Source organism: Phalaenopsis equestris, unplaced genomic scaffold, assembly GCF_001263595.1.
Source record: "Phalaenopsis equestris unplaced genomic scaffold, ASM126359v1 Scaffold000428, whole genome shotgun sequence".
NCBI classification, from domain to species: domain Eukaryota; kingdom Viridiplantae; phylum Streptophyta; class Magnoliopsida; order Asparagales; family Orchidaceae; genus Phalaenopsis; species Phalaenopsis equestris.
In genome coordinates, this window is record NW_018164869.1 from 6140182 (window position 1) to 6152463 (window position 12282).

General features: G+C 34.9%; 1 protein-coding gene across 1 annotated transcript; it reads left to right on the top strand.

Moving 5' to 3' along the window:
- Window positions 1-5078: 5078 nt before the first annotated feature.
- On the top strand, window positions 5079-7292 carry LOC110027530 (probable WRKY transcription factor 31; the record flags this gene model as incomplete). Its single annotated transcript, XM_020729003.1, is given in 6 exon segments — window positions 5079-5468; window positions 5531-5623; window positions 5746-5907; window positions 5994-6383; window positions 6469-6582; window positions 6728-7292. Coding segments are annotated over 6 exon segments (1512 nt in total). The 5' UTR covers window positions 5079-5261.
- Window positions 7293-12282: the final 4990 nt, after the last annotated feature.

Here is a 12282-nt window from a genome sequence, read left to right on the forward strand (position 1 = left end):
ATAAAGTGGAATACCTCATTTTGTTTCATTGATATGAAAGGGGGAATAAATAACTCTTACAAGAATTCTGTAATAGGAAAAATAATAAAAAGGAAACAATATGAAAGAAAAAATATATCACCTAATATCTCCAATAATTAATTCATATTAATTATTAGGAGATAAAGGAAAAAACATAAAATAGGGAAACAAATGATTCCTATTCCAAGGAAATAAATATAAATTAAGAAAGAAAATATCTACTTATATTAAGAAAATAATTTATTCATCGTAACTTCTTATAGGAATAAATTATTTCCTATTATAATTCTTAAAACTCCCCCTCAAGTTTGGAATGTGTGTTAATAATTCGTAACTTGCTGAGAAGTGAAGAAAAATAGGTCGTTTTGATTATCGAATTTGCTAGATTCATGCTTGACTGAATTTTGAGTTTTGTCTGTCATATGTTTCAGCGTTAAAAAAAGATTCAGACTTGGCTGAATTTGCTAAATTCAAATTTGACTGAATTTTGAGTTTTGTCTGTCATATGTTTCGACGTAGAAGAGATATTCAGACTTGGCTGAATTTGTTGGATTCATGCTTGGCTGAATTTTGAGTTTTGCAGAGAAAGAGACAACCTACAGGAAAACTGACTTTTACTTAACGGCGGTTGTCGTTAGCTGCAAAAAAAAAAATGTAAATCACACCCAATAATTCTGCTGACAGAGAAAGCAGAAGGAGAAAAGCGCCTAGAAATACATTTCCCCTTGAAGCTTGGGTCAGAGAAGAAAAAACTATTGCAGGAGAAAGGGACAAAGATGGATTTTGCCGGCATTGTCTGATCGACAACAACGATATCTCCGGCGAGACGACGGTGAGGCGAGTGGCGGCATCGCTGGTGGAGCCCTTGCTCACGACCCCCTGCTCGATTTACTCGACTCATGCGGACGTCGCATGCAATGAACACAACATGTTCTGTCTCGACTGCGGGGACGCCGACTCTAGTGCATTCTGCCTCTATTGTCGCTTGAAGCGACATGTCGGGCATCGCGTGATTTAGATACGACGGTTGTTTTACCACGATGTGGTTCATGTGGCGGAGATTCGAAAGGTTCTTGAGATCGGGGGAGTTCAGGCGTATGTAATCAACAGCGCCAGAGTGCTCTTCCTCAACGAGCAACCCCAACCACATCCTAGTGATAAGGGTGCATCCCCGCACACGTGTGAGATCTGTGCTCGATCCCAACTTGGTAAGGCGAGGCTGAGGAGGAGCAGAATAAAACGGGTAGGTCACATGACTTTCGGTTCAAGAAGGGCTGGCCAGCAGACAAAGCTTGCAAGGAGAGAAGGAGAAAAAATATTTGTTTTAAACACCAAGATGAGTGCCCCTCCCTTCCCGCACAGAGGATGGCAGGAAGGGAGTCCGACAATTCTCAACGGAAGGTCGATGGCTAGAATATGAAACTTTGCTCTGATACCATGCTGAAATTCAGAATAATGCGAAATAAAGTGAAATACTTCATATTGTTTCATTGATATGAACGGGGGAATAAATAACCCTTACAAAAATTATGTAATAGGAAAAATAATAAAAAAAAAGATATATCACCTAATATCTCCAATAGTTAATTCATAATAATTATTAGGAGATATAGGAAATAACATAAAATAGGGAAACAAATGATTCCTATTCCAAGGAAATAAATATAAATTAAGAAAGAAAATATCTACTTATATTAAGAAAATAATTTATTCATCGTAACTTCTTATAGGAATAAATTATTTCCTATTATAATTCTTAAAACTCCCCCTCAAGTTTGGAATGTGTGTTAATAATTCGTAACTTGCTGAGAAGTGAAGAAAAATAGGTCGTTTTGATTATCGAATTTGCTAGATTCATGCTTGACTGAATTTTGAGTTTTGTCTGTCATATGTTTCAGCGTTAAAAAAAGATTCAGACTTGGCTGAATTTGCTAAATTCAAATTTGACTGAATTTTGAGTTTTGTCTGTCATATGTTTCGACGTAGAAGAGATATTCAGACTTGGCTGAATTTGTTGGATTCATGCTTGGCTGAATTTTGAGTTTTGCAGGGAAAAAAACAACCTACAGGAAAACTAACTTTTAGTTGATCGCGGTTGTCGTTGGATGCGGAAGAAGGAGAAAAGCGCCTAGAAATACATTTCCCCTTGAAGCTTGGGTCAGAGAAGAAAAAACTATTGCAGGAGAAAGGGACAAAGATGGATTTTGCCGGCATTGTCTGATCGACAACAACGATATCTCCGGCGAGACGACGGTGAGGCGAGTGGCGGCATCGCTGGTGGAGCCCTTGCTCACGACCCCCTGCTCGATTTACTCGACTCATGCGGACGTCGCATGCAATGAACACAACATGTTCTGTCTCGACTGCGGGGACGCCGACTCTAGTGCATTCTGCCTCTATTGTCGCTTGAAGCGACATGTCGGGCATCGCGTGATTTAGATACGACGGTTGTTTTACCACGATGTGGTTCATGTGGCGGAGATTCGAAAGGTTCTTGAGATCGGGGGAGTTCAGGCGTATGTAATCAACAGCGCCAGAGTGCTCTTCCTCAACGAGCAACCCCAACCACATCCTAGTGATAAGGGTGCATCCCCGCACACGTGTGAGATCTGTGCTCGATCCCAACTTGGTAAGGCGAGGCTGAGGAGGAGCAGAATAAAACGGGTAGGTCACATGACTTTCGGTTCAAGAAGGGCTGGCCAGCAGACAAAGCTTGCAAGGAGAGAAGGAGAAAAAATATTTGTTTTAAACACCAAGATGAGTGCCCCTCCCTTCCCGCACAGAGGATGGCAGGAAGGGAGTCCGACAATTCTCAACGGAAGGTCGATGGCTAGAATATGAAACTTTGCTCTGATACCATGCTGAAATTCAGAATAATGCGAAATAAAGTGAAATACTTCATATTGTTTCATTGATATGAACGGGGGAATAAATAACCCTTACAAAAATTATGTAATAGGAAAAATAATAAAAAAAAAGATATATCACCTAATATCTCCAATAGTTAATTCATAATAATTATTAGGAGATATAGGAAATAACATAAAATAGGGAAACAAATGATTCATAGTCCAAGGAAATAAATATAAATTAGGAAAGAAAGTTTCAACCTATATTAAGGAAATAATTTATTTCTCATAACTTATTATAGGAATAAATAATTTCCTATTGTAATTCTTAACAAAGCATGTTAACTCAAAATATTTGGAAGATTAGATACATGAGAAAATGTCTGTCGAGCTAAAAATATTGTAAGGTCTAAAAAAATAGAAAAAGAAACCATAATTTTTTTGGGTCTAAAATTATATATAAAGGAGAAATCATAATTTTTTGGGTCTAAAAATATAGAAAGAGAAAAAAAAAATCAAAAGTTTCAACTCAGAAAAAAATAATTCAACGATGTCAGTGAATCATAAAATATAAAATCAACTTTGTGTTTTTTAGAGTGTATCATTATACCATAATATTCATCGATGTCAGTGTGTCAGCGGATGACAACAAAGGTTGACAACAATTGATGATCAGTGGTTGATGACAGTTGATAAGTGTGGGAGCAATAAATGTTTGTCAGGTCTTCGGACTAGAAAAATAATAGAATTTCACTCATTTTTCCGATCAAAACTCTCGATCTCTCTCTTTCCAGAGATGAGTGAGACTCTACTTATAGAGTCTCGGAGTAGCCTCCATATGAATAAAAAACCTGGACTACTCCATCAGACTACCTCGATAGATTCTCCTGATTAGACGAGGTTTTGTGGACATTAAAATGTTTTATTGATGTCGAAACTTAATGATCTAGAGCTCATTATACTCGTCTTGTTGAGACACTCGATTTGAATATAAGTCTGTCTGATTTGGAATCTATTCAACCTTTTAATTAGTCACCCAAATTTTCTAAAAGTGGTTTACTAACTTGTGATCTTAATTTGACTCCAATTTTGTCAATTTTTGTGTCATTCGATCCATCTTGTCGAGCCAGTTTGCTTGACTACAAGTTTACTATAATTTGAGTGATGGTTAATTTTTAATTTGTTTGAATATTTCTCGTTAAGAAATTCTTTGAGGTTCGTTCTACGTGTCTCGAGAATTGTGTTGAATAATAAAATAATTGACGAACCATTTGTTACCCCTCAATGTTTTCAATGATTTTGCTTGCTTTTCTGAAAATTATCAAATAATGAAAATTTGTAAAAAATAGGGAAAACATGAAGTCTTACATCAGCAGCAGACTACGGTGGGCGACTATAGCGAAACTAGCAGGGTGCAACGGTGAATATTTGAGAATTGATAGATACTTAAGACGATATAAGATATAAGGTAGACACGGGCAAATCTTGATTAAAGTGTGAAGACTTTGCAAGTTTTTCAATCAAGTGTTGGTTTATAAGGGGAGAATAAGAAGCTGAGATCCAAGCGCACAGGAGCAAAATTTTGATGACACTTCCAGCGATGGGCTTATCTGAGAATGTGTCGGGTTTCCGTGCAGCACGAAGATGATAATTCCTTCTAAACTTTCTGGGTCGCATCAGTATGAATGAAATTTTGTTGTGCAATTTCTAAAATAGTTTAGCTCGGTTCACTTTAAATGATATACGCAAAATCTAGCTAGGGAAAAAATTTATTAAAATACACACACACACAAAATAACCCTAATAAACTCAATAATCTTTTAATTTATTTTATATAAATAAAACATAAAAATCAGACAATGTTCGTCGGACCCAGATTGAGCATTCCACATGTCAACATGCTCCAATCAAGCTGTCACAGCCCACCCACGTTTCAATCACATTCATCACGCTGATACCTGCACGTGTGCAGGCTTCTAACGAACGAGCGAGTAAACAGACCCAAGGGCTAATCCGGCCGGTCCGGTTTAGAAAGTCAAGTCCCGATGTCAATCCTCTCCGCGGTAATGTCGGTCCGATTTGACCTCCTCGCCCGGCTCACCGTTGCGATCGCTCGGCGTTTCCAACACCGCTTGAATAACTCCCTCTACTGCCTTCTTCCCGCCATTAATGGAGTCTAGCCCCTTATACTTTCCGCCACGTGGCCCCAGAAGCAGTCCTCATTCATGGATTCAGTCTTCCTTTCCTCTCTTATATTACAACAGACGAAGAGAGATTGCAGCAACCGACTTCCTATTCCTTCTTCTCCTTTACTTACATCGAACGAAGAAAGAATACAGCAGCCAAAATTCTAATCCTTTCTTCTCTTTTACTTTCTCAGTTGATATATATATGGAGAAATGTGGAGGAGGAAACAGCGGGGGGTCTATTTTAGACTTAAACAGCCCGTTAGAGGAGGTAATAGACTTGCCGTCTGATGATGGTCGGAGAGTTGTGGAGGAGATGGACTTCTTCGAGAAGGAGAAGAGCAGGGCAAGGAATGAACAAGAAGACAATGCATCAAATCTTAGCATCGTCGGGGAGGACGTTACCATCAATGTAATTTATTTGACTGAGTTCATTATTATTCTTATTGTTATTATTAACATTATTATATGCAGACGGCGCTTCAACTTTATTCCGTGACAGAGCAGTCGATTGTGGATGTCGGGATACCGACGACAGAGCAGAACAATGTTGATGAAGAGAGCGAGGTTGGCCTCGAAAATACTGCGTGTGCTTTAATATATCTAATAAAGAAGAGAATAGTATATCTGCACTTCTAAAGATTTCTTAAAATTTTGTGTCATACTGACTTGATAATGTTATCGATCAGATGGCAGCAATGAAAGCCGAAATAGAGCGAAAGCAGAAAGAAAATCAGAGGCTTGCTAACATTTTTTCCCAACTGAAAAGCAAATACAATTCTCTTCAAAAGCAATTCATTGCCGCGAAATATGAATATGACAATAGAAATGGAAGCAACCTGGAGCACAGGGTAATTATAACTTTCTCAAATTCGAGAGCTTTTAAGATGAATGTAGTTCGTATCACTATTATGTTACATAAACGTTGATTCCTTAGGTCATGATTGACTCGATAAATCAAGAGGAAAGAGAAACAATTGTGGCTAGGCCGTTCATAGACCTTGGCCTTAGGTTAATGGCGCCTGCGGAGGAGGTGAATAGAGATTCCTCGAATGAGAGCGTAGGCTTTAAGCGGCCGATATCGCCGGCGAGCAACCTCAAAGAAGAAGCTGATCAGGACTCTGTTCTGAAGAAGGCTCGTTATACCGATCATGGTGGAAATGAGAGATGCGTTGGCACAAGCGGTGGAGAAATGATTTCAGAATTGAGTCCTGGCGGAAATTGGCGCCCAAAAGTAGATGCCAAGCTGTCTTCGGCAATGCAAGTGCAAGAGGCTACCATGAGGAAAACTCGCGTTGCTGTTCGAGCCCGCTGTGAGGCCGCCGTGGTAATTATCTTCGAACCCCTCCCTGAGCCCTGTTTTGTTGTCTTGAAACCTTATTTGATTAAAGTGAAGTTTTTATTATATTTAGATGAGGGACGGATGTCAGTGGAGGAAATATGGGCAGAAGATGTCCAAAGGAAGTCCTTGTCCTCGAGCATATTACAGGTGTACCATGACTGGAGGCTGCCCTGTTCGTAAACAAGTAATTCCTTGCATTAATTTTGAATGCCTTTGTTTCTTCATATACTGTTTACAATACTATTCGTTGATTAAACAAATTGGTCAATAAAAATTTAAAAGTTAAATTTTTTTGTTGATCCAAAACGGTCAATTTTAATTTCCTGCAGGTCCAGCGATGCGCCGAAGACAGCACGATTCTGATAACCACATACGAAGGTGAACACAACCACCCTCTCCCGCCGGCGGCCATGGCAACGGCCTCCACCACCTCCGCCGCCGCCTCGATGCTCCTTTCCGGTTCTATGCCGATCCCTGATGCCGCCATCGTCAATCCCAACTTGCAAGTTCGCCCCATTGCTCCCTTCCCCATCAGCCTCGCCACCATCTCCGCTTCCGCCCCTTTCCCCACCATCACCCTCGATCTCACCCACGAACCCACCACCCATCTTCAGTGCAATGAACCCCAATCTTCTCTATTCCACATTCCTCAAAGCATTACCCAATCGCCCTGCACCAAGTCCAAGTTCTCAGGGCCGCATATGTCTGTTGGCTCCTCAGGGGAGCAGAAACTGCTTGCCGATAAGGTAAATGCGGCGACGGCGGCGATTATGGCGCATCCTAATTTTGCGGCGGCGTTGGAGGCGGTTGTTAGGTCTACTATTGAAGTTGGAGATGACGTGGGCGCTCATCCGTCGCCGGCGGGAGGGCTCTGACTTTGACTTGTGACTGTTGGTAGGGCCCGTAGGGGTACAGAGTTGTGGAAACTAGAAAGGTTAAAGTTTGTTTTTTTTATTTATTGGGAGTTTTCTGAATAATTTAATTCTTGGAGCGATCATGCATACGCTGGTGAGAATTAATTTGAGGATTTGTTTGGGGAAATAATTGATAGAATTTTTTTTTCCTTACAGTTGAATAAATATTATGTTCTTATGTCTCCAGTGTTTTCATAAATTTATCTTTAAGAAATAATTACCTCTGCATAATTTCTCAAATTTAATAACAGTCGTAGACGATAAGTGATAAGTGATGACATGAGATGATGGCCGACAGTGATCGACTACTACAAAATTTGACTGAGATCGAACTAACATTATTTTTTTTAGTGCGGACAAAATCATCAAATATCTTTTTTTTATGTATTCGGCCAAAAAATATTTCAAGAGTAGACAAAATTACTCAATTGACTTGACAACATAAGAAATAAATATTAAATTTTTCTATTTATATATAAAAATATAAATTTGAGGAAGGCAATTGCCCATCCTAGACATAATATGAATAGGGCTGTCAAAAAAGCTCATTGTTCGCGAACAGTTCGTGTTCGGTTCATCAATGAGTTCGTGTTCGATTCGTTCGATAAGTAAACGAGACGAACGTGAAATTTTTTTTTTCGTTCGGTTAGTTAAACGAATCAAACACGAATAGTGATGCGTTCGTTCGTGTTCGAAATATAAAATAATTTAAAATAATTATATATATATAATTTATGATATTTTAAAACATTAAATTTTATAAATTATAATATATAATAAATTAATAATAATAATATATTAATATATTATATTAGTAATATACTAATGTAGATATTATATATTTATATAATATAAATTATATAATTAATCTACTATATTATTTATATGTATTAATTTTAGGGATGTCAAACTGACTCGTCGTTCACGAATAGCTCGTGTTCGACTCATTCAGAAACGAACACAAGCAGTGACTTCACGAACAATTTTAAACATCAGCTTATTTCAAACAAACTATTCGTTTACACGGCTGAACAATTTACACCCCTAAATATGAATGTGTTCTTAGAGGCCAAGGGTCAATGGTGGCTGGCGGTTACAGAGGTGGTTACTCGTTAGTTCTTTTCCCTAAACTATGTTGTGAAATTTCACTTCTCATTTTTTTTTTAATCCAAAGTCTCCAATTCTGCAACGGTTCAATTTCGCCTTGAATGAACTGGGATTGAAACAATTTCAACCATTAGATTCGTCTTCTCGAGACACTCTATTTGATTTTAAATTTGATGAAATCGGAACTTGGATGATCATGAATATGAATTTGGAAGATTTCTAGTAAAAATGCATCGAGTTTTGTGCTTGATCATAAAACTTTATTAATGACAGATAAATATAATTATCTTTTTTGTAAATTGAGTAGCTTTTGCAATAATTGAGAAAAAAATATTAAATAATAAATAAGATAGATGAAACGTAAATTAAGTAGATTAGATAAATGTGGCTTTTTTCTTTTGTTAGGTAAGAAAATATATTTTCATTGAAATAATAAAAAAAATCTAAATATGCTAGAAAATTTGATTTCCAGACTAAGTTACTCTTATTAGTTCAAAGTTTAGGAGAGAAACTTCTTTATTATAATGACTTAATAACTTGTACATAAACTCTCTAACAAAATTCCTGATTAATTTAATTTTATAATAAAGATAATTACTTTACTTACTATAAATTTTAATTATTTAACATTTTCAATGAAGTATATATATAAGAACATATTAGATTAAACATTTTTTATTATTTTAATATGTACACCTCTAGAGATAGGGGTGGAAAGGAGCTGTTGAATGAATTTAACACATCTCTTCCATTTCAAGCAAATTTAAGACTACATAGATCTTTTATAAAGAACAAAGACTAACAATACAACATAACATAATTTAGGAATCCTATTGTTAACTAAGATAATGTAAAGGGCACAACATTGGTTGGTCTGTGTGAATAAATTGTATAACCAAAAGGCAAAAAACCTTTTTCATGGGCTTGGTGAGAGTTTCGCCTTGATTTATAAGAAGTGGTCAAGTAGGCTAAACACTTCCAAAAAAAATTAAAAAAAAACCACTAGCTTGGAATCTAGTATATGCAATAATTATAATAATACTAAATTTATTAAAAACCAAATATTTGGGTTTCTACTCAATTGAACTAGCTCAAGTTTTATTGAACTGGATGATGAGAGGCTAAATTTTTCCCTCTTCCTTCCTTCCTTATGCATATTTAAAAGACACATCTTATGCTTATAACCATTTACATTGAATCTTATATAGACACAAAGCTTGAAATAAAAATAGTAGTTTATATTTGCTATTTTTACGGTCCTAAACTTTATCAGTGAAATTTTTTAGATTGCTCTCATCAATTTAATATTTTCAATTTTATTGAATATATAGACATCAAAATAAGCATAGTGATATATTTTATTCACTGATTTAAGATTTTAGTGATGACGGTTATCATCTATCATTACACCATTATCAAAAAATCATCATTGATGATTTGTTGTTTATCTAGCTATGTCTTGAAGTACCTTCGTCAATCAAATTAGCCCATGTGTTGAATCAGTTTTTAACAAAGACAAGGTATAAAATGGTGCATCCATTGTGATAATAATAAAAATATGTTGGCATAATGTTACAAAAGGATTAAAACATGTCTCTCAAACTCTATAAATTAATCCAAATTTTCTTAAATTTAAAAATTATAAACTTCTGAATTATTAAAAAAAAACTAGAATTTTGACTGCCATGCTTTATCCTATTTGGTATTCTTTAAAGTTAAGGAACAAAAAACTATGTTACTTAGTCCATCTTCCTTATTCAATATAAAGGATATCCCACCCAACTCTAATTGCTCGCCAACTCAAAATTATCCAATCCACGCCTCCATAAAGGACAAGTAATATTTTGATCTCTAATTTCTTCTTAACTCTGACTCTAACAACCTTTAGCCTACGAGAACAACTATATATTATAATTGTAATTTATCATCTGTCAATGTTGAGTCATTTGGCTCAATTTTTTTTCATAAGTGGGCAGTCATGACCGCATCAAGTTGCATTTTAAGTTAGGGTCATTTAGTACTTCCCTATTTGAGAAAATGGCCCTCTAGATCACTTTCAATCATTAATCAACTCCATATTATTCATTTAGTTAATGAATTTAAATTTATACTCAAATAATGTAGCTGTTATAGCACGTGACAAATATATGTCATTTGGTGTATATTGAATGTTAAATTACATTTTTTTATAAATGTAAAAACTATTACTTTAAAGTAAATATAAATAAAAAAATAGATAGATTTTCTCTCAAACCAAGTTGTACATTAAAAATATCAATTATGCAGTCAATACTCCAAATGAAAGCTTTAGCATTTACCGATTGAAATGATATTTCTTATTTGTAATAAAATGTTGAGGGTAGCTTTCACCTACTTAAGTAGAAAAGAAAAATAATAGGGAAATTTACATACATAACACACAATTCATACGTATTTACATATCAAACACCCAAATTTTGATATTTACATTTACACTATTTTATTGTCATAAATTTATGATAAATGCCCCCTTAATTATAATAATAAAATGCCAAATTAACCCAGTCCACATAATATTCTAAGAGAAGAAGACTAAATGAAATATCTCTTACATAACCTTGGTTTGATTACGATTCATGGAAAGAATTTTAAAGTTCTTAAGAGTTTCATCGATTGTCTTCATAAAAGAAAGGGGTCGACCATTAAATATTAAAATATAAATTTTTGATAGAATAATGAAAAAAATACATCATATTTTATTTTACAATATTGTAAACAATATATACTTCAAGCATTTTATAGCACATGTTTTCTTAGTCTCTAAGCCTCTACTATGGGCTAACAAAAGTTGCCCTCCCCATAAGTTTGACTCCTCTTTCTAATGGTGCAAAATATACTAAGTTTTATATGCAAAATCCGCCTTAAAGGTAGCTAGTAAATTAACTTCTATCGTCGATTAAGGAGATCAATATTATTAGTTTGGTAATCTTCGTACAATGAGAATTGGTCAAAATGATAATTTTATGGGTCCTCCACGTCTCAATTGTGACAAAATTCATGTAACTTATAATTGCTCATTGTGTAATTATTCTTAAAATTTTGAAATTGATGTAACAAATTTTGATCTATACATTTTAGATCCAATTATCTCATTCATATATTTGGTGATGTTATTCTTTGGGCTTATGGCCACCATAATCAATCAAGCATTATTCAAGATATGATGTTCCAACACGAATGTCAAAGATATAATATGGGTTTTCTTCTCTAAACTTTTGAGAAGCCAATGAGTGAAATATTGTCCAACAAGTAATATTTTATTCTAGCACATATCTCTAAAATTTTGACAAGCCAATGACTCTTTATCTCCTATACATTTCACCAATGAATAAAATCACTTTTACATTTAAATAATTAAAAAAACTTTGGCCATGTTTCTTCAAAAGATAAAAATAATTAGAAGGAACATTTACTTACATTCATACACACAATTCTTATGTATTTACATATTTAAATTCTTAAGTTTGATATTCACATATATAAAGTTTTGTTGTTATAATCTTATGCATGAAAGATTATATTTCACTATTAAAAAGTTGATAATAATGATTGTTGTTAGGTGAAATTAAATATTTGAGTGTACGCCATACATATAAACATAAAATTTTATGTATTAAATATTGTAAATGCCCAAAAAAATGGAAAATTAACTATTTTAGACTTTTTAAAATATTACTTTGAAAAGAGGTTAAAATATATCCGGATCGAGTGGATTAATTGTAATGTATATTGGTTCATCTTAATCCTTCAAATTCTCCATTCATATCTCAAGCAGCTCTATTTTAATTCCATGAACTTTACCAAAGTTTATATATATATATATA